A 22,594-nucleotide genomic window follows, 5' to 3' on the forward strand; every position below is an offset into this window, starting at 1 on the left:
TACATGGAAGTCAGGAACTGGACCTGGCATAAATACCTTCTAATTAAACTTCTGTTGTATAAATATATGATTTTTACTCATCATTCTCTTCTTATTTCCAATAGAACTGGTACTGTTCTTACATGTTGGGGGACATTCAGGGCAAGGTGCACATATTCTACAAAGGGTAAACTAAGAAGTCGCCTGAGCAGATTTTCTTCTTGTGATCCATTTTTACAGGGTGTATCGTATACACATCTCATAAAAATAAATTTGGTGACTAAAAGCAAGCTATGTTGTGGGTTGACTGCTGTGTGCCAACCCTTGTTATATAAAGGTCTACCCAAGTACCTTGACTTTCCTCTGGGGACACAGACTTCCCTTCAGCCAATTTTGCTTTATTACAGGAACTACATGGGTTTTACCACATTGAGTATAAATGACAACCAATCCTAGAAATGTGTAAATCTGAGCAGAAACTGGAATTTTTTTTTTTTAATTAAAGGTATTAGGGTGATATTGGTTAATAACACTATATAAATTGTAGGTGTACAACTCTATAATACCACATCTGTATACTCCATTGTTTGCTCGCCACCCAAAGTCTAGTCTCCCTCTGTCATAATATTTACCTTTTTACTTTTTACTCCTTTTGTCCTTTACCCACCCCTTTCCCTCTGGTAGCCATCATTCTGTTGCCTATGAGCTTGTTTTTTTGTTTATTTGTTCATATGTTTGTTTTATTTGTTCATTTGTTGCTTTTTGTTTTATATCCCACATATGAGTGAAATCATATGGTTCTTGTCCTTTCTGCCTGACTTATTTCAAAAGCTCGGATATTAAGTTAAGCCGACTGTCAGTAGGTGGGGAAAACAGAAGTAAAAGAGATACTTTAAAGAAATAACCATTATTTTTCTTTGATTTGAGTTCAACTGACTTGTATGACCATGTAGATATATCCACAGCAATTTTGGAATCAGGGAGTGGGGCCTATATTTTATTTCTCACTAGATCCAGGTGCATTTTCTGCTCGCGATCTGTAGGTGTATGCCAAACCAAAGGCTATGATAACTTGTCAACTGGCAAAAAATCCTGTCTACTTGAGGTAAAGAATAAGTCAAGCAGACTGGTTGACAGAACCAAAAAATGGTCAGAACTGCTTGAGGACCCGGGGGTACAGACCCCAACAGAGCGCCTCTGGGATAGTGACAGCAGTCTGTACAGTAGCTTGAAAAAGATAACGGCAAAACTCATTGTCAATTTTTATTTCCTACCATACACCAATGTACAGCACTGAACACAATTTTGTTGCTTTGAATTAAGAAATATTAATTGTTTGAAGAAACAGTATACAAACTACTTGAAATTAAAAAAAAAATGCAAACATCATTGCCCTTTTGTTGTTTACAAAAGACCCAATTTACAGTATCAATCATTAACATAGTTGAAAGGAAAGTAATTCAGTGCACATTACAAAATACATCGAGTACAAAGGAGGCAAATAAATACAAACGTACTTCACAAAACATCCTGCTCAAACTATACAAACACAAATAAATTAACCCGAAGTCATAGTAAATTATAATAATAAATACATAGGTTGGTAAGAGATTTCTTTTAAATTAAATAAAATATATAACAAACTTGTTAAAATATTTAGCAAATTAAACGTTTGTCTTTGTAATAAGTGAACTCATTTGTATGCATCTATCAAGTACCGTATAGCAAAATGTTTGCAAGTACATAACTTTAATAGAAAATTTTGTTTGGTGTCCCATTTATAATAGACAGCACATATGGTAGCTCTTTTTCTTTTTAAATTGATTTTTAAATAAACACCGTTCCTACCTAAGAACAGACATCTCATTTTCACTAAACTAAGAAATAAGGGTTCAAATGAACCCCAAACCAAAGATAAGCCCCACTTAATACATAACAATGACCACAGTGGCATGGAAGCAGAATTACTGTCGATATTACTTTTCATTTGTGCAGGTAACAGTAATAACAGTGGAATATATCAAGCCTGTGAGTGCCATCACATTCAATCTACATATCCATGAGGCTAATAAAAAATAAACACTTTTGTTATAGAACAGAAAATTAAGCCCACACTAAGTTCAAGTGTCCATTTACACGGAGGCACATTGCACACGAGGTGTGTGTGCACACCAAAAAGGCAGTTTAGCTGGTTGTCTATACCTTTTTTTTAAAAAAAATAAATATAAAAAAACTTTTGAAACAATGCTTAACTACTTTACAATCCCTGAAATAGACATTGCCTTTACTATAGCAACTACTAACCTGTGATCCATTCAGAAATTCAAGATTGCAGGCTCAATTTTATGTTTGTGTGAGTGTATGTGAGTGTGTATGTTGGGGTGTGTGCCTGTGTGTGTATACTTTGTAGCGCTTGTAGTTCTACAGAAAGATTTGGATCAAATTGAAAGTTGTCTTGTTGCCCAAAGAGGGTAAGACCATGTCACCAGTGTTCAGATAGAAATAGTATTTTTTCATGTGTTACTATATTTTCCATTCCTTTCCAGTCAACCCAGTAAGATAAATGCTATTTCAGGGGATATGGTATCTACAGAATTTTCCATTTGGATGTGTTTGTATTTGCTAAGTACAAATCTACATCAATATCGTCACTTGTATATTGTACCAACATATGGCCGGAAAGCCTGGCTGGTTACATCAAATCTTATTTCTTATCTTGGAAGAAGGGTTGCCGACTATCTGATATGACTTGAAAAACAAACAGACAAATCTGCATCACTAAAAAGGCTTATGTTTCTTTAAAACGTTTCAAATAAATAATTCATATAAACCGAAATGGTACAGCCAAGTCCAATACTTTGCTAATCGCTGTATTTAATTATTGCTAACAAATTCTGAGCAGGCTTTCCCAGTATACTGTGCTTCTGTGAGAGCGCGTTGCGCCACTAGTGGGCGCCATTTACCTTCCTCTTCCTTCTCTGCGTCTCACCTTACCACAGGCCGGCTGACCCACACAAACGTCAGAGAAAGGGGGGGAAAAGAAGTGTGCAACAAAATCAAACTGGAGCCTAGTGCAGTCCTTAGACAAGGGTTTCCTTCATACTTTTTTGTTTTCTCATTTAAACCCAGAAAGATATGTGTTTGAGAATAGCATTTCTATTTAAATTCTATTGCAAAATAAACAAACACACTTGTAAAAATATGGCAGACTTCAAAATGCAGTTAAAAAATAAAAAACTCTTTGATTAGAAATAAATAAAATATAAAAATGTCACATTAATTTACATATACTTTACAAAGAAAAAAGAGTGCAATGAAGAAATAAAAGGAAAACATATGAAAATAAATAAGATCTAATATTTGACAGCATTACTTTGAGTCTATCATAGATTTTCTTTCTTTTTTATGTCAGCTGGGGGAAAAAATTAGTGCAATGTTGCAAGTGTAAATACGAAATGGCAACCTACATGCCTTAGTAGCACGGGAGCCCCTAGCAGATCCATCGGTTTTACTGCTGTTGGTGATTTCTGTTGCCTGGCAGTGCTGCGGTCCTACACGTGGATGCCCTTCACTGCCTGTTTGATACTTTCTAGTAGAGCTTTGCATTCCGGGGAATAGTCCCGTTCCAGATTGCTGTACATGTCTGTGAGTGTATTTACATATGCTTCAAAATTCTGCTCACTGATAGGCCCCTAAATGAAGACAAAACACATTGAACCAATCACAGGGATTCAGGCTGAGGCAAAAGGAGGACCAAATAACACGGAAGCGTATCAGTGACTCCGGAGTCTGGGAAGGAAGGTAAGGATATATATGGTTGCTGGAGTCTTGGGAGAGGGAATTGGGGTCTCCTGTTCATTCTTTACTCAATTAATGGGATTAATGTAATTGTACAATATTTTGTGGTCAGTGTGGAGCCACATAATGTAGATGTCTGACTGCTGAGTTGGATTCCTCAAAGCTGCATTATTTCTCTTGAGAGGTAGTCTCAGCTTCAATTGCATATGCTCAGCATAAAACAGACCTCTCTATGCAGAAGGTGGATGTCAGCAATGCTGGGGAGGAAGGCTTGCTTATACCAGATGATTCCTTTGACAGCACTGGGCTGGATAAGGAATTTAAAATTTGAGCAAGCTGCTCACTAACCAGTTCTCTCATGGAAAATTTCCTCTTTCATCCTCAGACACCTCTTCGTCCCTTTTCCCTTGCAGCACTATTGTAATATACTTAAAAAAAAAAAAATTCTCTATCTGTATTTCCAGGTAGAATATGAGATTCGCAAAGTCAGAGTCTGCTCATTCCTTATTTTTTCTGTGTGTGCTCTGGTATCTCCTTTGCCTAATGTGGTGCTTCAAAGAAAATAGACACTTGTGTAGAAACTATACGCTGTGTGAAAGGAAATGAATGACAAAAAAGAATGCTACCCAAACATTCTTTGATGCCTCCATTTTCCCATCTTTTTGAAAACATATGTATGTGCCTTACTTCACAAGATGCTTGGAAGAAAAGACTTTTAAAGGTTTAAATACTATATATATAAAGGATATTATTGTTGTTATTTAGAAGGTAGGCTTTCTAAATTTGAAGAATATTTTGTTGTGCTCAGCAAAGTACTGTTCTAAATTATTAGTATTGTGTAACTGTGGTTTTCTGTCCCGTTTAGCTTCTGCCTTTGCGTTGTCATGTGTTTCTTGGAGAGTCACATAACTGGACTAGGATCCAGGTGGCAGAGTAAATAAAGGCCACACTGTAAAGCCAGGCCCACTTAACTTGTGCTGTCTTGGAACCTTGATCAAATTACGTAAACTCTCTGTGCCTCTACTTCCTCAACTGTAGAATGCTCAGTCCTTGGTGCCTTTGTGAACATGTAGTGTGATCAGCCCTAAAAGTCACCACTAGAGTGCCTACACAAAGTACAAGTTATCTTGTATGGTAATGATTATTTTTATGGCACTGGTTTAGGAAAAAGTATTAAGGATTATAAATTCAAAGTATGAATTAGACAAACATTAATAAATAATATAATAATTTCTGATAATTACCTTAACAGTGGCCACAAAGTACTATTTTATTTTCCTTTGTGTTATTTATTACATTATTAATTTTTTAAAATTGTTGATTTATATTTATTGTCAAGAGACACATTTGGAATTGGTTAAGACGGCAGCTCTATGCTGGAAAATTGGGTAAATTGAGGGACTTATTATATTTTAGGAAACCAATCATATTTCTTCATTAAATTGTCACTTTTTAAAATCATTCTATATATAAAATTTTCAGCTTTAGAAAACTTGTTCTAAAAATGCACACACTGAGTAAATTAAAGGTATTCAACAATGCAGCTTCTCTTTTAAATGTTTATTATATTTATGAAAATGTAAAGAAAACTAATTTTCTATAAATTTTAAATAGTTGCCATACTTCAAATATGTGTTTAGATTTTGGGGGAAAAAAAACGATTTTTTAATTCACTTTGGTGTTTTTTATTCTGTGTGAGGGGAACTCAAGTATGTTCTTTATACTGAGTATAAAGAAAGCACCAAGTTAATTTTTTTTTCTACTGTTCTTGAATTGAGTAGATGACGCAAATGGCTGTGTCTCAGATTCTGTAAGTTTTCTATTTGGAAACTAATTTTTCAGCCAGAGAATTTTGGCCTCCCACTTTCATATTACATTATAAAACAAGTTTCAAATAAACCCTCATCTTTAAGGAACTCCTACAATATCAGACACTCTTGACCTTGTAATTTAAGTGTATATGTCTATCATATTCCCAGTGAGAGAGGTTATTGCAAGTCGTATATGATGATACATGATGCCTTGGTGACTGCTGATGGGTCTCCTCAAAACTAGGTTTGTCTGCCTGGTGGCTCTGTTGGTGACTGTATGCTAACACCGCAAACACTTGGAATGGCGCAGCCACGCTCTGGCCTTGGACTTACCATCTGTGGGAGCTGGATGTCGGCGAGGCTTGAAATGAGGGCTTGACTTAGACCCGCCAGCTCCCTTAGCAGGCTTTCGTTGTTCTGCTCTATAAGTTTATTCTCCTCCTCTATTGTCTTTAAGTTGCTCTCCATAGATGTGATCTGAAATGAAAATAACTTGAGAACATGAGAAGTAGAGTTTGGAAGGAGTATAAAAGTTTTCTCTCCGAAGGAAAATGCATCAGCTGAATCTAAATGCCAAGGAATGCATACTCTGCATCCTCTCTTCACAAAGTGCAATCCTGTCATGTTGCTCTGAATTTTGGAATTGCATTCCCAAAGATATATCTTTGGCCCAGTCTCTCCTACTAATTGCAGATTCCACCACATCTCCACATCGCTATGTGATGGATATTTCAAGCTCACTAAGTTCAAAAGCAAACTGTAGCTTCTTCCTCAAACCTGCCCCTCATGCAGTCCCTCCTTCCCAGTCGGTAGCAATTTGCACGTTGCCTGGGCCTTCGTGGTATCCCTGGGGTTCTCCTCTTCTTACACTCCAACTCCACTGGGATCCTCCTTCAAAATATCTGGGATGGGATGACTGTCCCCATCTGCACTGCTGTCCCTTGGGCCTAGCCACGAGAGTGACTGACTGACTGTCACTCTCTACTCATGGGTGGCTCTGCATGTGGCTTTGAACCCTGCAGTCTTATTCTTGGCCCATCTTCAACACAGCTACCAATATGAGTCTCTTAAAATGTAAGTCAGATGCAGGTCAAGTATGATCACGTTAACCCTTGGCTCAAAACCCCACAATGGTTCTGTGTACATTCAGAATAACAACAACCAAGGCCTTTAACATGGCCTAGGATGCTCCATGCGTTACTTCTAGGACTCGTCTCCTTTGATTCCCCTACATCACTCACCTGCAGCCATACTCGCTCTTTCTCAAAACTCTGAGCCTTCTTAAGATATAGGGTTTTTGCATTGCTGTTTTTACTCTTTGAAACACTCTTCCCCATACCTGTTTGGCAAACTCCCTCAATTCCAGAAGTCCTTGCCAAAATGTTTTCTTCTTCTTGAAGCATTGCCTGGCTATCCTGTTTTATATTGAAATCTGGCTGCCTCTCCCCCTTCCCCTTCTCTCATACAATACAATTTGTGATTTATGATTTTTTTTTTTATTGTCTGCCACCCGCTTCTAGACTTTCAGTTCCATGAGAGCAGAGGCCTTCACTTTCTTTGCTAATGGTTCCAAAGAGGAGTTCCCACAATCTGTAAACCAAGGCATCAAGCTCTTTTTGTAGACTTGATCGTTGTTAGTGGAAGACTATGACGTTGGTCATGCTGGGTAAGGAAACCAAACCCGTGTTTCAGATGAATTGAAACCTTCAGTCTTAAGGTCCTGTGAATGAGGACTTCTGAGAGTCAGTCACCACAGTGGTCTAAAAATCTTACATTTCAGGAGAGAAGAGAAGGGAGAAGTCTACTTCAGCCCATCCTTTGTCTAATTATTGTTTTCCTTCTGACTTGTTGCAGTAATGTCATGATTAGTGTTTTAAAAAGTCCTAGCCTGGACTTTTAATTTCCACTTGATAAATTTAATCAGGGATGGGGCAGACATTACAAACAAGAATGCAGAATTGAGAAATTGCTTGGATTTTTGGTAAAGAATCTGTTCAAGAAAATCTTAGAAGATCTGTTTCTAAGAAAAATGGACACATTCAGATGTGTTGTAGAAAAATTAAATTTATAAAGTTGCTTTGTTTTACTTGGATTTTGAATAAAACTAAGTACTCTCATATCGTCTCATGACAATTTTTCTAAAGCACCACACATTCTACAGGACTCTGTAATTATAGGATGATCCACCTATTCACATTTTTACAGTAATTATGTAATCCAGACATGCTCAGTATATTCATTGTAAGATAGCGGATTTTTTTTTTTTTTATCACAAGGTTTAACAGTTAAATGTTTTGCCTCCACTCAAGATGATGATTGCCATGAAGAGAACTTTCTGTTTACCTGCGTCTGAAGTTTCATCATATCTGCTTCAATTTTAAGGTTGGATTCATTCAGTTCCTTTATTTCTTCATCCAAATGTCTAATTTCTTCATCACTCTCTATACCTGTAAAGAGTCGGACTATTTTAATTCAAATCAAAAATATGAGAATGTGACAAATCTGAGTCATTTTACATCTAATTTGTGGTTTGTGAAGTGAAAATTAGGCTTTGGTTTGAAATGTTGCGTTTTTTACCTAAACCCACATCCAAGATTCTAAAAAGGTGAGTAAAAAAAGGAGTTACAATATTTAAATTCTTTGTAAGAAAAAAGGAAATATAAAAGTATCACCATTCAGTGTTGCTCCATTATGTTCCAGGTGTGCTGCAGACACGTTTGTAAATGTTTTCTCATTTAAACTTCACTGCACCTTATGGAGCATGTTCCAGTATACATCTTTCACATACGAAGACACTGAGCCTTAGGTTAACTGAGGCCGCAGTGAACACTGACAGGGATGATGTAGCCTGCCCAAATTCAGAGTAAGAGGCAGAGCTGAGACTGAATCCCAAAGCTCATGCATTCTCTCATATAAAATGCTGCAATGACAGTTCAGACATGAGTTTTGCTGATTAATTATACATTTGTCAACTGAGGGGGACTTTATGAGCCATTATAGAGGCATAGCTGGGGTGCTGGCAGGTGGGTCAGAGTCAAGGGATAGATAATTTGAGTTCTCTTCATGGACTTGGATAAGGAACAAATGCAATCTAGGAGAAGGAACATGGGCTTTGAAGTTTGAATGCTGACCTTGACTCTTAATTTTTAACTTGGGAAACTTACTTCTTTGTGCTTTAGTTTCCTTGTCTGTAAAAGACCTAAAATCTATGTTGTGAGAATTGATACAATAAGATATAAAGTGCTGAACATAGAGCAGGCTGTCAATGAACAGGAGTTATTTTCCCATCACTAATTTATAAAAGGAATATAAATACATTTTAAAGATTTTTAAAATATGGATAAGGTAGTTAATATTAAGGATGCCATAGCAGTATTTAAGGTAATCTCAACAGTCTAGAATGATGAATCTAAACCAAAGAGATACCAATTAAGTGGGATAAACATAAACTTTTGTATTTATATTTAATAAGATCGATTTCACGACAGCAGGATGGGAAGACTTGGCAATTTGTTTGAAAGAGATCTAGGCTCTTATACTTTCCTGGGGTTACTACTTTGGAATACTACTGAAAGTGAACTTCAAATTCTCTATGATCCAGCAATTTCAATCCTAGGTACCCGCCTAATACAAACAGTTGCACATGTATAATAGGAGGCATTTACAAGATGTATATAGCATATTGTTCACAAAAGTACAACCTGGAAACAAGATACCCACTCATCAAAAACAATATGGATGACTCATACTAACACAATATTAAGAGGAAAATGTTAAGCCCTGAAAATTTCATACAGCGTGATAAACAGATGAATGTTTTGTAGGTACTTCTTGCTTAATTTTAAGTAACTAATTACCTGAATAAAAGTGGGCCACGCATGAACACTGAAGAGAGGGTGTCATAAGAGTCATCTAATTCTGGGTTCCGAGATTCAATAAAGAAAAGCAAACCCACAACTAAGTCAAGTGTGACACATTACTAAGAAAACAATTACCCAGGGCCACACTAACAGAAATATTGGGACACAGGACTTATTCTGCACAAGCCTGCTGTATCTGGAGAATTGTATTGCATTCTCAGCACCATATTTTAGTGGCTGATAGAGGAATCTTCTGTCAGACAACAGGGATTGAAATATTTGTTTCCAAAAGCTTCAGGGAGCACAGAGTCTCAATTAAATGGGTATTTTCAGTGCTACATTTCTTTGACATATGGTTTTTTTCTTTCTGTCTCTTTGGAATCAAATTCCACTTCAAAAATGGTATTTTCTTAATATCTGGTGAGACAAACAATAAGCAAAGAAAACACATAAAATATGGAGAGTCATGAAGGAAACAAGCAGGGTACTATGAAGATTTTCCCTGGGAAACCTCATTTAATCTGAGACTTTTCTGATATGAAAGAGCAGGTGTATGACAAGCTAGTGGGTGAGATGAGCATTCCAGGTGGAGGAAGCAGAAAGCACAAAGGAGTGGGAAGAAAATGCTCTCAGGACTTTTGTAAGGAGGCCCTTGTGAGCGAAGGCCCAGTGAGCGAGGGGAGTGGGTCATGGGGGGACCTCACAAGGAGCTTGGGTTTATTCTAAGTGTTATGGGAGCCAGCGAAAGATTTTAAGCAGGGAGTGACGTGATTTTGGCTGACTTTTTAAAAGCATACTTCAGAGTTTTGAGCAGAGCTTGGACTGAAGAGGAGATGGAACAGAAGCCAGAACCAGTTAGGAGACTATTGCCTGGGTCCTGGCTGGGGATGACTCCTTGTCCCACGGCAGTGGGAGCAGTAGTAATGGAAGGAGACTCAAGGCAAAACCTGAAGGTGGAACTGGCAACACTTGTGATGGATTGGAGGAAGGGAATGAGAGAATGGAGAAGACAAGGGTGACTCTTGTTTCTACTTGAGCAGCTGGGGTGCTAGTGGTGTTTCTGGGATGAGGAAGAGTCAAGGAGCAACAACTTGCAGCAGAAAACTGATAAGTTCAGTTTTGGCTAAGTTATGGATGTTTGTGAGAAGACTGTTTTGAGAGTTTGGGTTCTTGGCACTGAGAGCTAGTAAAGCTTATGTTTCCCTGAAGTCCAAGCTAGTGAAGATACTCATGCCTCTTAATCCAGATGGGGCCATTTGGAAGATGCCTAATAACAAAAAGTACCTCAAAGCCTATGGGGAAGGACCTCAAAAAGAAACATTATGACAGAATCTAATACATACTAGGCATTCCATAAATTCTCATGAAATTAATAAATGGGTGAACTATGTTTTCACTATGATTGCTGGGAACTGGAGAGATATTTTAGCCACAGAAGCAAATTCAGCCAATCTCTTTGTCATTTTTTTTCTGTGTATATATTACCTTACCTGAAAATCTGAGATACGCCTCTCAATACATGCACCCTTTAGAAGGCTTCATTGTTGAGTGGAGCTGGGAGGATGATACCAATTTTGAATGTCACACTGTACTTGCAAATATTAACTCATTTGATTCTCTTAAGGATACTATCTATGATGCAGATACACTTATTACCTTATTTCATGGATGGGAAAACCAAGGCATGAAGATGTTAATTAGTATGCTACTGGAGCTCAGATTCAAATCAAAAGCTTTCTGGTTCTAGCATATGTTCTTTTAACTATTGTAATGCTACCTTTACACACAGATATTTAATCTGTTTTGAAAGTCTCAGTAAAATGTGTGCACTAATGTTCCATTATAGATATACTGACATAGAAGGCTAGACTAGCTAGGTGTTGCTGATCAAAGAAACCATATAATCTTTCCTGTAAATATTTTACTGAACTATTCAATGGCCCTGTTTCTTTATAGAGTACACCTGTTCAAAAGCAAGAGCATATGCTTTCTTTTCATTCAATAATTCTAACTTTGACTTGATACTAATCTAAAGTACATAATTAAGGATTATGTAATTTATAATAAAATTTTCTTTATATTCTATATAAATATGTTATGTAGATATATGTAAATAGCAGGTGTACTCAACTTATAAGGGACTTTAAGTAGTTATTTTTTCATATTATATAAATGAAACAATTCTATTTTATTTTGAACACATTCTATTATATTTTTTGCGTGAACCTTTATTTTTATATTTGGTTTATAGACTAAAATTTTACTTCTGTTTTTATTTAGGGGAAATGAATTAACATAAATTTGACTATTTTTATTACTAACTAGATGAAGAGAATATCCAGAAAGGAATGATATATCAAAATATTTAGAACATACTATTTTGTTACATGGGAAGAACTAGAAGGACACTAAATGTAAAAACATCTACATTGGTCAACCATCATAATTTTTACTTATCCCCACCAAGACTAGAAAGGCAAGCATTTATTCATGTACTGATGATCTGCTTTTATTATCAAGGACTAATAATGGTCTTAAAAATTAGTGGCAATTTAATTATGGCAAGGATAGGGAACAGAAGATTAATTCTTCTAAAATTAATATAAAATTTTTGATATAGAATTTCCGTGTTTTAATTGGTTTGTAGGTAATTTCTCTCAACATGATACCAAATTCAACCAACTGCATGAATGATTTGCATCTAGTTTAATTTAACAAAATACACTAAGAAGTTTAAAGTCATGTTCACTTTATATTTTATAGCAATTTGATGTATTATTTTATGACTGAGGAAGGGTTGGCTTACACCTGCTTTATGAATCATCCAGGGAATAATTATTATGGTCAGGCTTTAAGGTAGGGGGCGATGGGGATGGAACGCTATTAGAGCAGACCTTTGAGCACTTTAGTTCCTTCTTGACCCTCAACTGACCACTGACCTGAACTCAAGTGGATTTTTTTTTTCATGCAAAAATCTTTAGAAATTCTCAATCTTTATATTAGCATCAGGTCCTAGCTCCTTAGATTGTAAAAACATGTACTCTGGTTTCCTGGCCCACCTGGAATAACTGCACTTTAGGCACTTATTAGAATGTCCCACCCATCTCACTGCTGCTCCACAGCCTTGGAAAGCTCAGCCGAAGATGTTGGATTTATAAAGGGCCCCGGAAGGTGTGTGCTCACTCCTACTGCTCCCTGGTTACTGTAACAGTATACCAGTGGGTTCAGACAGACCATCAGAAGCACATAACTAGCCCATACCACACCAGCCCCTTTTAAAAGCTTTATTATCATATGCTGTAAAGCCACCAGCTTACTGTTTTGTTCTTATCTTTATTAGGAACAGCCTGTGATTTAGAGACGTGAACTATAAGTTGTGGGTGCTAACATAATAAAGACTCATAGGAAGTATTTCTTCATGTGCTCAATTCTAGAAAGTTTTGCTCTGAATTTACTTACTGACAGCATGATACTCATAGTGATTATACTCCCTTTTGGCTTTAGCTTCTAAAAAGCTGAAAGTCAAATTTGAGATCCTTTTTGACCCTCTGTGAAATGGCCTGCTTCACACATTTATTGTGTTATCCTCAGGGTTGTCGCATCTTATCATTTTCTTTTATCTCGGTTTTTTTAAATTAATGTTTAAGTAGCTTTCTTCTTTCTAAATGTAGCTTTGCACTCCCCACTCTTTAAATGTTGTTTGAGATAAGGTGATGTGTAAATAAATATTAATGGTGCCAACTTCACTGAAAATGTGCTGAGAGGCATTTGAAAAGTGGGGAGTATTTCCAAGAAACAATCAGAGCAGCTGGAGAAAGCATATTTACTGAGTATCTGGACTTTAGAGAGAATGTAGAGTACAGACCTGTCCCTAACACTTGTTTTCTCCTCCACAAGCGTTCTGACCTCCCTCAGCTCTTAAAAGTTAGCGCCATGGAGGGAGAACACTTTAAATAACGTGTCTGACAGACTCAGAGGAAAACAGTAGGAAAATCAAGAGTGCTTCCCTCCTTGGATATTGCATATCTTCTTTTTTTTAAAAAAAAATCACAGACAAATTAAAACGATTGAGCAATGTTTTCAATGAAATAAAGTTACAAGAGTTAAAAGTCTCCAGCTCAATTCTAGTCATGTGCCCAAAACACCATCAAATAAACTATCCAAAGTAAAACGATTGCTTTGCTATTGTTCCTCAGATGCCGTAGAATGATCTGCGATGGAAAACAACACATGCTTGAAATAATGCTGATGAGAAATCTTAAGAAAAGCACTGAAGAATTTAAAGAAAAGTTGGAGGATACGAATACAGAGTACAGAAGCTGTATGTTAACTTTGATCAGGGATTTGACACTAGGGAATTACATGTAGAGATGCTAAATTTAAATCATCTGGGCTCGCCATCATAACATCGTTTTGAATATCGAACAAAATTTGAAGATTCAAACAGAGATGCCAGAAATTGTGTTTCTTGAGATTTGGTAGAGGGCTTACACGAGGAACACAGACACACACACAGACACACACACACACGTGCACATACACACACATACACAAGCATTTTCAATGTTGGAGGTCCTTATTAAAAAGTAGGGAAAAACACTAAGCTATTGTTTTTAGATAAAATTACAGTTTTAGTTGAATTGTGAGGAAAGCTTCCTTCTTGTATATTAAAATTACACCTTCTGCATAGGGTACAGTTTGGTATGCAGAACCCTTAGGGAATAAGTGGTCTGGACCTCTGTGGGGATGGTGAACCCAGCCATGAGCCCTTACCTCCACTTGCTTTTAGCTTGATGGTCATTAGTTCTTCTGAGACCTTGCCCTTTTTGATGGCTTGTGCATTTAGAGGACATCCAGATAAGCTGTGAAGACAGAAATTATTCCCATGTGTGAATCACGTATTAGTTCCTATAAAAATTAGTTTTTTTTATTCTCTGCTGACTATTTAAATATTTGGCTGCTTACTAATTACATTATAACCTGCAGTCCCTTTGTAGAGAGTAATGAGTAAATATCTATTCAAACAAAAGCAAAAGGCCCTGAAATAATATAAGATGTTTTGTATTTTTTTTTCTTAAAATACAAATAGCTACTGTTGATATTATCATTTAATGAATTTTTGTTAAAATGTTACTATTCTGCATTCTTATAAGCTCCTTTCTTTAGTAGTGGTTATTTTATTTTCTGTAAACATAAAATTGTACAGAAGTAGTATGAATAAGAATTGTTCCAAATTAGTCAAAATTTCATAAATAATAAAGCAGAATCTAGTTCTTTCTGTCTTTATATATACTGTGGTCTGATCTTTACAGAATGACTCAAATTATTACAAGGTCAAAATAACAACCCTCCCTCTTCATGACAAGTTCAGTTGGAGGATGGGAAAGTGTCTAATTTTTTCTTTAACTTTTAAAACATTATTTTTCATAAAGAAATCTTTACCCTGAAAAAATAAAAGGAACCCCTACGAGAATATTCAGATATAACCATTCCTGAGGCAGCGAATTGTCTTTTAGTGGCATTTATACTGTTCCTTAATTTCAGTCTTCAGCAGTGCTCTTTCCGTTAATGTCATCTGTTTTATTTAAATTGCACTGAGATGATAATGACATTGAACAACACTTGTTTTCCATAGTACATGATCAGATGATTTTGTTGGTTTTAAGTACCCATTAATTCTTTTGTAATTTTGTTGTATTTTTAGAGATATGATTTTTAAATAAAATTAAAAATTATCATAATCAGCCATTTAAAATATTTTTCTGCAGAAATTTGATTACGATTCATGTATAAAACAATTATTTTCAACCCAAAGATTAGGACACATGGCCAAATGAAAGAAAATATTTCTGAAGCAAAGCCCTTAATGTTTGCTGAATGAATGTATTTTTAAAGAATTCTAAATTATTCTATATAAAGATCATATAAAATATAAAATTAATAGGTATATAGTGTTATACATAAAAAGAAAGTTACATAGTTTGCCAAAATTTGATAAATTATGAATATTTTACACAGGAAAAGAAAATAATGAAAAAGCACAAACTGAAATTGAACTCAATTTTTCCACATCCAAAGCTTTTCATTGTAAAGTGTGGCTTATTTAAATTTCATTATCTTTTTTTGCCTGAAAAGTTTGCACAAATCTGTCTTTTGTCACATATTGTGTCCTCAGAAAATGGTCATGAACAGGGCTACTATTTAGTTGTTAAGCTGGATTTTAAAAGTGACATATAGTAAGTCCATTTGTAACATAATAGAAATCAATAGCTTGTGAGGACTTCTCTCTCTCCCCTAAAGGATCGGCTTTGTTCAGACAACACAGCCGTAAATATCTAGTTGTAACCCAGCGGTGTGGAAAGCGAATGAAGCATCCAAAACTATGTGACTTAGAACCAAAAGTATAGTTAAACTATGAACATGAGGGTTTGATTTAAAACATGCCATTTGATATTTTGTATCTTCTAATGTAGTTATATCTTCAAGGATATTAAGCAAATCTTAAATTTAAAAAAAATGGGACAGAAAACATTTAAAAGGTCCTTTTCCTTTTGAGGATGTCCTCCATGAGGCTCCATTTCGCTGCCTGAGAAGAGGTGGAGGTTGTCTAGGGTGTTCCTGCTGGATTTGGGCTCCGCAGTACAAAGGCTGGGAGAATGTGCCCTATGTGATTTTGACCAAATTTGCAATTCTATTAAGGCATATCAATGGCAATTTTAAACTATATCTTTATCTGCCTTGTTAAATTAAAATGGCAAGTGATACAATTTATGTAGTGGGCATCACTGTTTATAATATATTAATAAACCAGTAAAATTGCAAAGTTATAGCATAGCACCGAGTTCTATTAGTTACGGAACTTCTGATTTTAAAGCCGCAAACATCTATACTGATGTGTGCGTGTGTCTGCATCTGTGCATTTTAATATGATATCATTTGTCTTCAGCGATTGCTAGTTTTTTCAAAAATGGAAGTTTGTAATATAAAGATGTAAAGCAAGGTTTTAAAGTAATTAGTATGTAAACATAATGCTGATGTAATACACAAGTCAAATTGTTCTTAACCATCTCGTAAGGTAAGTTTTGTAATTATTCCCATTCTGCTGAATCTTCGAAAGGGAAAAATTACAAAACTTACCGTAGATGATGACTGAGGAACTCGTCTTTGCCCGTGCCTGGCACATGGAAGGTCTCAAACACAGGGTTGCAGGTGATACAGCTTCACGAAAGGGGCGCTGGCGTCCTGGTGCTGTCTGCAGGGGCAAGTCCTGAACGCCCCTGTGCTTGTGTCCTTTTCTATCCACGGAGGATAATCCCAACACCTCTGTAGCTCACAGGCTTTTGTAAAGGTTTAAGGGAATAAACCATGTAAATTACTTAGAACAGCGCTCTCTGCTGGAACAGAGAGGGCCCAAACAGATGCTAGTCCACTATTGACAGCGATTGGAAAGAGTCCTGAACAACCTCAGGGATTTTAGGTTAAAAATACATAACATATAAAAGTGTATGGTAGGTTAGACCGTAGTATTCCAGTGTAAATCATTCTTACTTAAGCGCCTTATTGCAAATATATGTATATTAGTATAATTTTCATGAAAGAGAAAGGAAATAGTATGGAACACCTATGATGTGCCAGGCAATAAGCTAGACATTTTGTAATGTTATTTTATTAAATTCTATATAGTTAAGGAAATCATTCCACCTTCAAGAGAATCACCCAAATTAAATTCAGTGACTTAAATCTTTTAAGTAGCAAGAGAGATCTCTAGTGGAAAAGTGAAATCAGTTATTCATTTGTCTAAATTTTTAATTACTTTTCTTCTCCTAGAAAATATCTTGGTATTAATCTTGCAGCCTGTAATTTTTGAATTCATCATTTTGATTTTCATTTTATGAAATACATAATATGTACACAGCTACATATAATATAGATTTACAATTTAGAGAATACTCTTAAAATGAGTATCATTTTCATTCACACATAGAGCATGCCTTATGATATGTTTGAAGCTCACTGGCCCCTCAGTGATTACTCTCTCTTGTCCCCCAAAGAAAACCATTACAGGTTAATAATTACCTATTTTTTAAAAATGTATGTTTGTGGCTGTTTTTAACTCTCTATAAATAGGATCATACCGCACATATTCTTCAGCAATGTGTCCCACTCAGCATCGTGTTCTAAAATTCACCCATGCTGTGCCTTCATTTTTGCCACTGTGTGGCGGTCCCTATGTCACCACTGTGTCTGGCAGTCCCTGCCTCACCACTGTGTGTGGCAGCACCTGCGTCACCTCGGTGTGCAGACACCGTTTATTTATGCTCTTGAGTGGTAGTGGGAGCGTGGTAGTTTCCAACTTGGAGTCTGGGCCCCACTGTACAGATTTTCTGAGCATAAGCCTAACAGCTCAGTGGCTGGGCAGCAGGACACATTCATCTGCTCTTTAAAATGACTCCCTAAAGGCAACTTGCTTCCTCAAGTGGCTTCACCAAATATTCTTCCACCGATAGTTTATGAGAATCCCGGTCGCTTCTCAGCTGACCTCGGTGTCATCATTTAAAACTTCTTCAGGATTTTTAAAGATAACTCTTGTTGCTAACTGAGGGATGTGCTCGCCATAGCACAGCGGTAACATTTTATCATCAGTTTTAATGTGGATATTGCTCAGGCCGTGAACTAACTGTGTAGTAACTGTGACATTAGGCACACTTGATTTGTGACTGTCATTTCTGAATAGAAATGATGATTCAAAAAGAATAAAACAATGCGTACTATTGTGGAGGTGTCTATGCATTTGCAAATCCTCAAAAAATAAACCACTTAAAATTTCAGGGTTTTTCCATAAGCAAGTGTCGCTGGTATTCACTTAAATCAGCAATTCCTGGAAGGTTTCGTTTTCTCATGCCATTGATATGTATCTTTAAAAGTGAACAAAATGTCAAAATGTCTCAGCTTTGCTCAATTTACATTCTACTCATAAGAAAAACATCAGGGCTCACTAAAGCTTCACTGAACTTTAAATCCACCTCATGTGCAGTAGCCAGCGAGGTGGGAAGGGCCCACTTGATCGGAGAAGTTGCAGCGACTCTTGTAGCTCCTTTCCTTGAAGTAACACGTGAACCAAAAAGGTGGTCTACGATCACTGAACCCACAAGGGCTCTGTTGAAATATGTGACACTTAGTGATAAAGGAATTAAGTCATTATGAAACTATAAAGGGTTTTCTAAATCTCTCTCATCCTGTTGTACACTTAGTAGTTGCTCTGTCGTTTTCTTTCTGGCTGCTGGGGATGAGTCACATCTACCCAGTAGCAAAACAACTACGATTTGGCCTGAAATTGAGCTCGTTCACAAGAGGAAGGGAATGACATAAGTATATAAAGTGAATGTTTACAATTAATTACACTACATAATGGAGTAGATATAACCACTTGGAACTGAAGTGGACCATTAAAAGACTAAACCATTAAAAAATGGCAGCATAAGCAATATTTTAGAATACAGAAAACAAATGCACATCTTCTACAACACTTGAAAATTGTAAGTGAATTTTCAGAAATAGAGAAAATAGTTTTTATTCTTCAAACTAGTCAAATGTCTAACTGGCAAGACATTGTTATAACATCTAAAGTGCTGTAATTTATGACCTTGAAGAGGGTGCCCCCCCCCACCACACACAAAGCATCCCAAGTGAAAAACAATCACAACATCACAACAAAAAGAGAACAAATGTTACCTTCTGTGGGTGACAAAAACATTATTTACATGGCCCAGCCCATTGCATCCTGGCAAGGGACAGTGTGGTAGTTCTTGTTTGTTCAGTTTCCAGGAGAGGGGGGCCCCATTGAGAGGATTCTCCTTCTGTCTCTTGGCAGCCAGGGGACAGCCAGAAGCTGTGCGATGGGATGTGTATTTACCTGATATGTGACCTTGACCGTCACAACCTATCACAGGACATCTAGAGAGACACAGCAGAGACATTACCAGCTGGGAGAGACTGGATAACTAACATAAAGTGCAGTAACTGAGTGAATAAGAAGGCAGTGGTGATCCCATACTATCCAGAAGGCAAATGGTGAAATTATAGCGTTTTAAAAGATGCCATTACAACTAGCAAAATAGCATTGTACTAGCAGTAATGATGGTCCACTGGCTCTGAGCTAAGCAATTTTCATGCATTATCTCTTGCAATCTTCACTGCAAATCTATGGAACAAAGCGTATTATTATCCCATTTTATAGGTGGAGAAAATGAGACTTATCAAGCTTAGGTAACTTTCCATCCATTTTACAAGAAGTGGAGTCAGGTTCAAACCCACCATTTTTAGCCCTAGCCAACCAGATGAGCACTGTGTCAAACTGCCTCCAAAGACCAAGGGTATAAAACGTTAACTGTCTTGCCCTACCTTACATAGCACATTGTTCAAAAAACTGGAATTTTGTTTTCCAAATTGTCTAAATATTGTACTTAGAAATGCTGTAGAATGAACAATTTAAATTTCTACATCGATATCTGCATATATCATCCAAGATTTAGTAGTATATGTCTCAAAGAAGGGAATTTAACTTCGATGAAATTTCACCCTAAGAAAACTTAAAATTTCAGGAAAAAAAAAATGCTGCCAATTTGTTGTTCTATAGTGCTTCCTCAATGCAACTTTCCTTTAAAACAACTGGAAAAAATATGATCTTCCTCCTTTTTCTTTTACATTATCTAAGAACTGTGGAAACATAGCTAGGAATGGGAAATTTCTCTTGAACCTCCAAATACTGACTGCTGCTTCAAGTGTCCTCGCGTTTGCTAGGGTACAGCTCCCCTGAAACGCAATCAGTGCTCAGTCACATGTGGACCAAGGCCTCGCCCATTTGACCAACAAGCTACTGACCTGGAGGCTGCTGCCTCAACTGCCGCACTTACTTTAGTTCAGGGTCTTCTTTTTCTTCCTTCGTAGGAGTCATTTTGACACCACCTTTCCTGGCACGAGGGCAGCCGGACAAACTAAAATATGTTCCCAACAAAGAACAAAACAAAACCATGTGATCTCTGTGGCCCCTGCTACAGACACTGATTTCATTTTTCAGAAATAAGATCCATCCTACCTTCTGTGGGAAGCATAGTTTCCAGTCACATGCCCTGAACCATCACACCCTGGCGTTGGACACCTGGAAAACACAGGAAGAGAGCACAAGCCTAGTGGTTGTAGTGGAGGGAGGGGGGTCATGACACATTCAAATAGAATGAAATGGAATGAGCTGCTTTTTGTGGGACATTTTTTGCTTAAATTAGATTATTGCTAACAATCCATTTTTAAAGAAAATTTAAGATATATAGCTACTGTGTGATGCTTGGTAGACAATGTATTAATTGTTATCCTGCATTCTTTTTTTTTTAACCTTATTTTGGAAGGAACCAGAATTTTGGTCCACAACTCACTGCTAGGCTTCTGTCTATATCATGTAAAATTCTTATCTTTTATTTAAGAAAAAATAGTTTTCCAAGTTGTTTTTGTGCACAATTTATTTTCTTTGCCATGCTCCACTACCATGGTAATCCATTAAAATCGGATGAGCAGTGGTATAGGTGAATTCCAGAGACTTGGCACATTACTGTGGCTGCCTTAGAACCTAAGTCATTTGCACCTGGTCTGTTCTGCCTCATGGCCCAACTTAAATGGCCCCTTGGAAAATCTACCAATGACTATTATTGACAATCAACCATTAAATTTGGAATGAGGAGGGGTAAAAAGGAGAGAAAATCCAATTCTACTTGGAATGCTGATTAGAAATAGGTTTCCAAATACACATGAATACAGCAATTTAAACAGACTCTCACCCTTTTGTTCCCTTTAAAAAAAAATCCTAAATATTAATGAAAACACGGAAGCTGTTGTAAAATGTTTCCTCTTCTGAAGGTTCTTGTAGAAATTATCTTTGTTATTATTTCAGTTGTACGCTCACCCTGGTTCAGATTTCTATCCAAACAAGAGTTTGAAAAAAATAATAATCCAAAATAATAATGAAAATGTGAATGCTATCTTTTTTTCTTAAACTCTACCCTCAGTGAACTGTCATGGAAATGCTTTTATATTAAAGCCTGAGGCAGAAAATAGGAGTAAATGCTTTTTTTTCAAATGAAATATAAAATCAGCATGTATCTCTTTAAGCTAAACAGAGAAACCTGCCCCCAGGCTTTAGTCAACCATTTTCAGATGTAATATGTATTCCATATTGTAAGAAAGGTTGAATACTAGTTTTTCTATTAACATTTGTAGTAAAATAGTGGTTTACTAGCATATCCCAATTATAGAAAAATCTGTGTCCAGTAACCCTGTTTTGGAATTCTCGAGAATCTAAAGAAGTGGTCAATGAAATGTCTCTTTTTCTTCTATATATGGAAAAGATCTAGATCTAAAGCTGTTACTTGTTAGGTGACTGTGTAAAACACATAGATACTGGAGATTGCAAGAGGACCTATCAATACACATGTTTTTCAATTTATTATCGACATTTATTCCTAGATATAATGTTTAGAGAAAATATTTAAGAGAACTGATTATTATTATTAAGATATAGCAATGTGGAAGTTTAGAGCAATTGAGTAAGATTGAATAAGTAAGTATTGAGCAAGTAAGATTAAGTAAGATTGAGTAAATATGCCTGGAACTTTTCTGTTTTCAATCTGTTAAATATTAATCTTTACTTAGCATTCTTATATTTTAGTCTGGAAAAGTGGCAGCCAATATAGGTTTATAGAATCTATGCTGACAAAATCAATATACTTCGCACTTTGAAAATGAGAAAAGTTGTATATTTCATTGTTCCCTTTACTATTTCTGGTACTAAAACTCTGATTTTTTATATTTTTTCATAAATTTATTTTTGTAATTTTTAGATAAAAATTTAAATAAATTAGAAAATGGAAATACTAACTAAATATTTTAAAAGATATCTGAAAATTTACCAGTGATTTGGACACCAAATGTTGATTCTACTATTTATACAAATATTGTTTTATCACTAGACTTAGTAACACCAATTTTCCCTCAAATATTATTTGCAAATAAATTTTATTAATTTTGTTTAATGTTACTCCTTTATCTGTTTAAAATATATGCTTAATTATAATTTTAAAGGATATCAGTAGATTATAA

At 36.1% G+C, this 22,594-nt stretch overlaps 1 protein-coding gene across 7 annotated transcripts in view; it reads right to left on the reverse strand.

Moving 5' to 3' along the window:
• Positions 1-1,223: 1,223 nt before the first annotated feature.
• Positions 1,224-22,594, reverse strand: part of LOC102897725 (suppression of tumorigenicity 18 protein) — a 262,470-nt gene continuing 241,099 nt past the window's right edge. For all 7 annotated transcript variants that reach the window (XM_025041161.1, XM_025041159.1, XM_025041162.1 and 4 more), the window contains 7 exons: positions 20,544-20,606; positions 20,362-20,442; positions 19,181-19,402; positions 14,222-14,310; positions 7,932-8,035; positions 5,922-6,065; positions 1,224-3,671 (listed from right to left, as the gene is read on the reverse strand). In XM_025041161.1, coding sequence (XP_024896929.1) covers positions 3,531-3,671; positions 5,922-6,065; positions 7,932-8,035; positions 14,222-14,310; positions 19,181-19,402; positions 20,362-20,442; positions 20,544-20,606 — 844 coding nt within the window. In that variant the 3' untranslated portion in view covers positions 1,224-3,530. The remainder of the gene's footprint in view (positions 3,672-5,921; positions 6,066-7,931; positions 8,036-14,221; positions 14,311-19,180; positions 19,403-20,361; positions 20,443-20,543; positions 20,607-22,594) is intronic.

The sequence above is a fragment of the Pteropus alecto genome, unplaced genomic scaffold (assembly GCF_000325575.1).
Source record: "Pteropus alecto unplaced genomic scaffold, ASM32557v1 scaffold87, whole genome shotgun sequence".
NCBI classification, from domain to species: domain Eukaryota; kingdom Metazoa; phylum Chordata; class Mammalia; order Chiroptera; family Pteropodidae; genus Pteropus; species Pteropus alecto.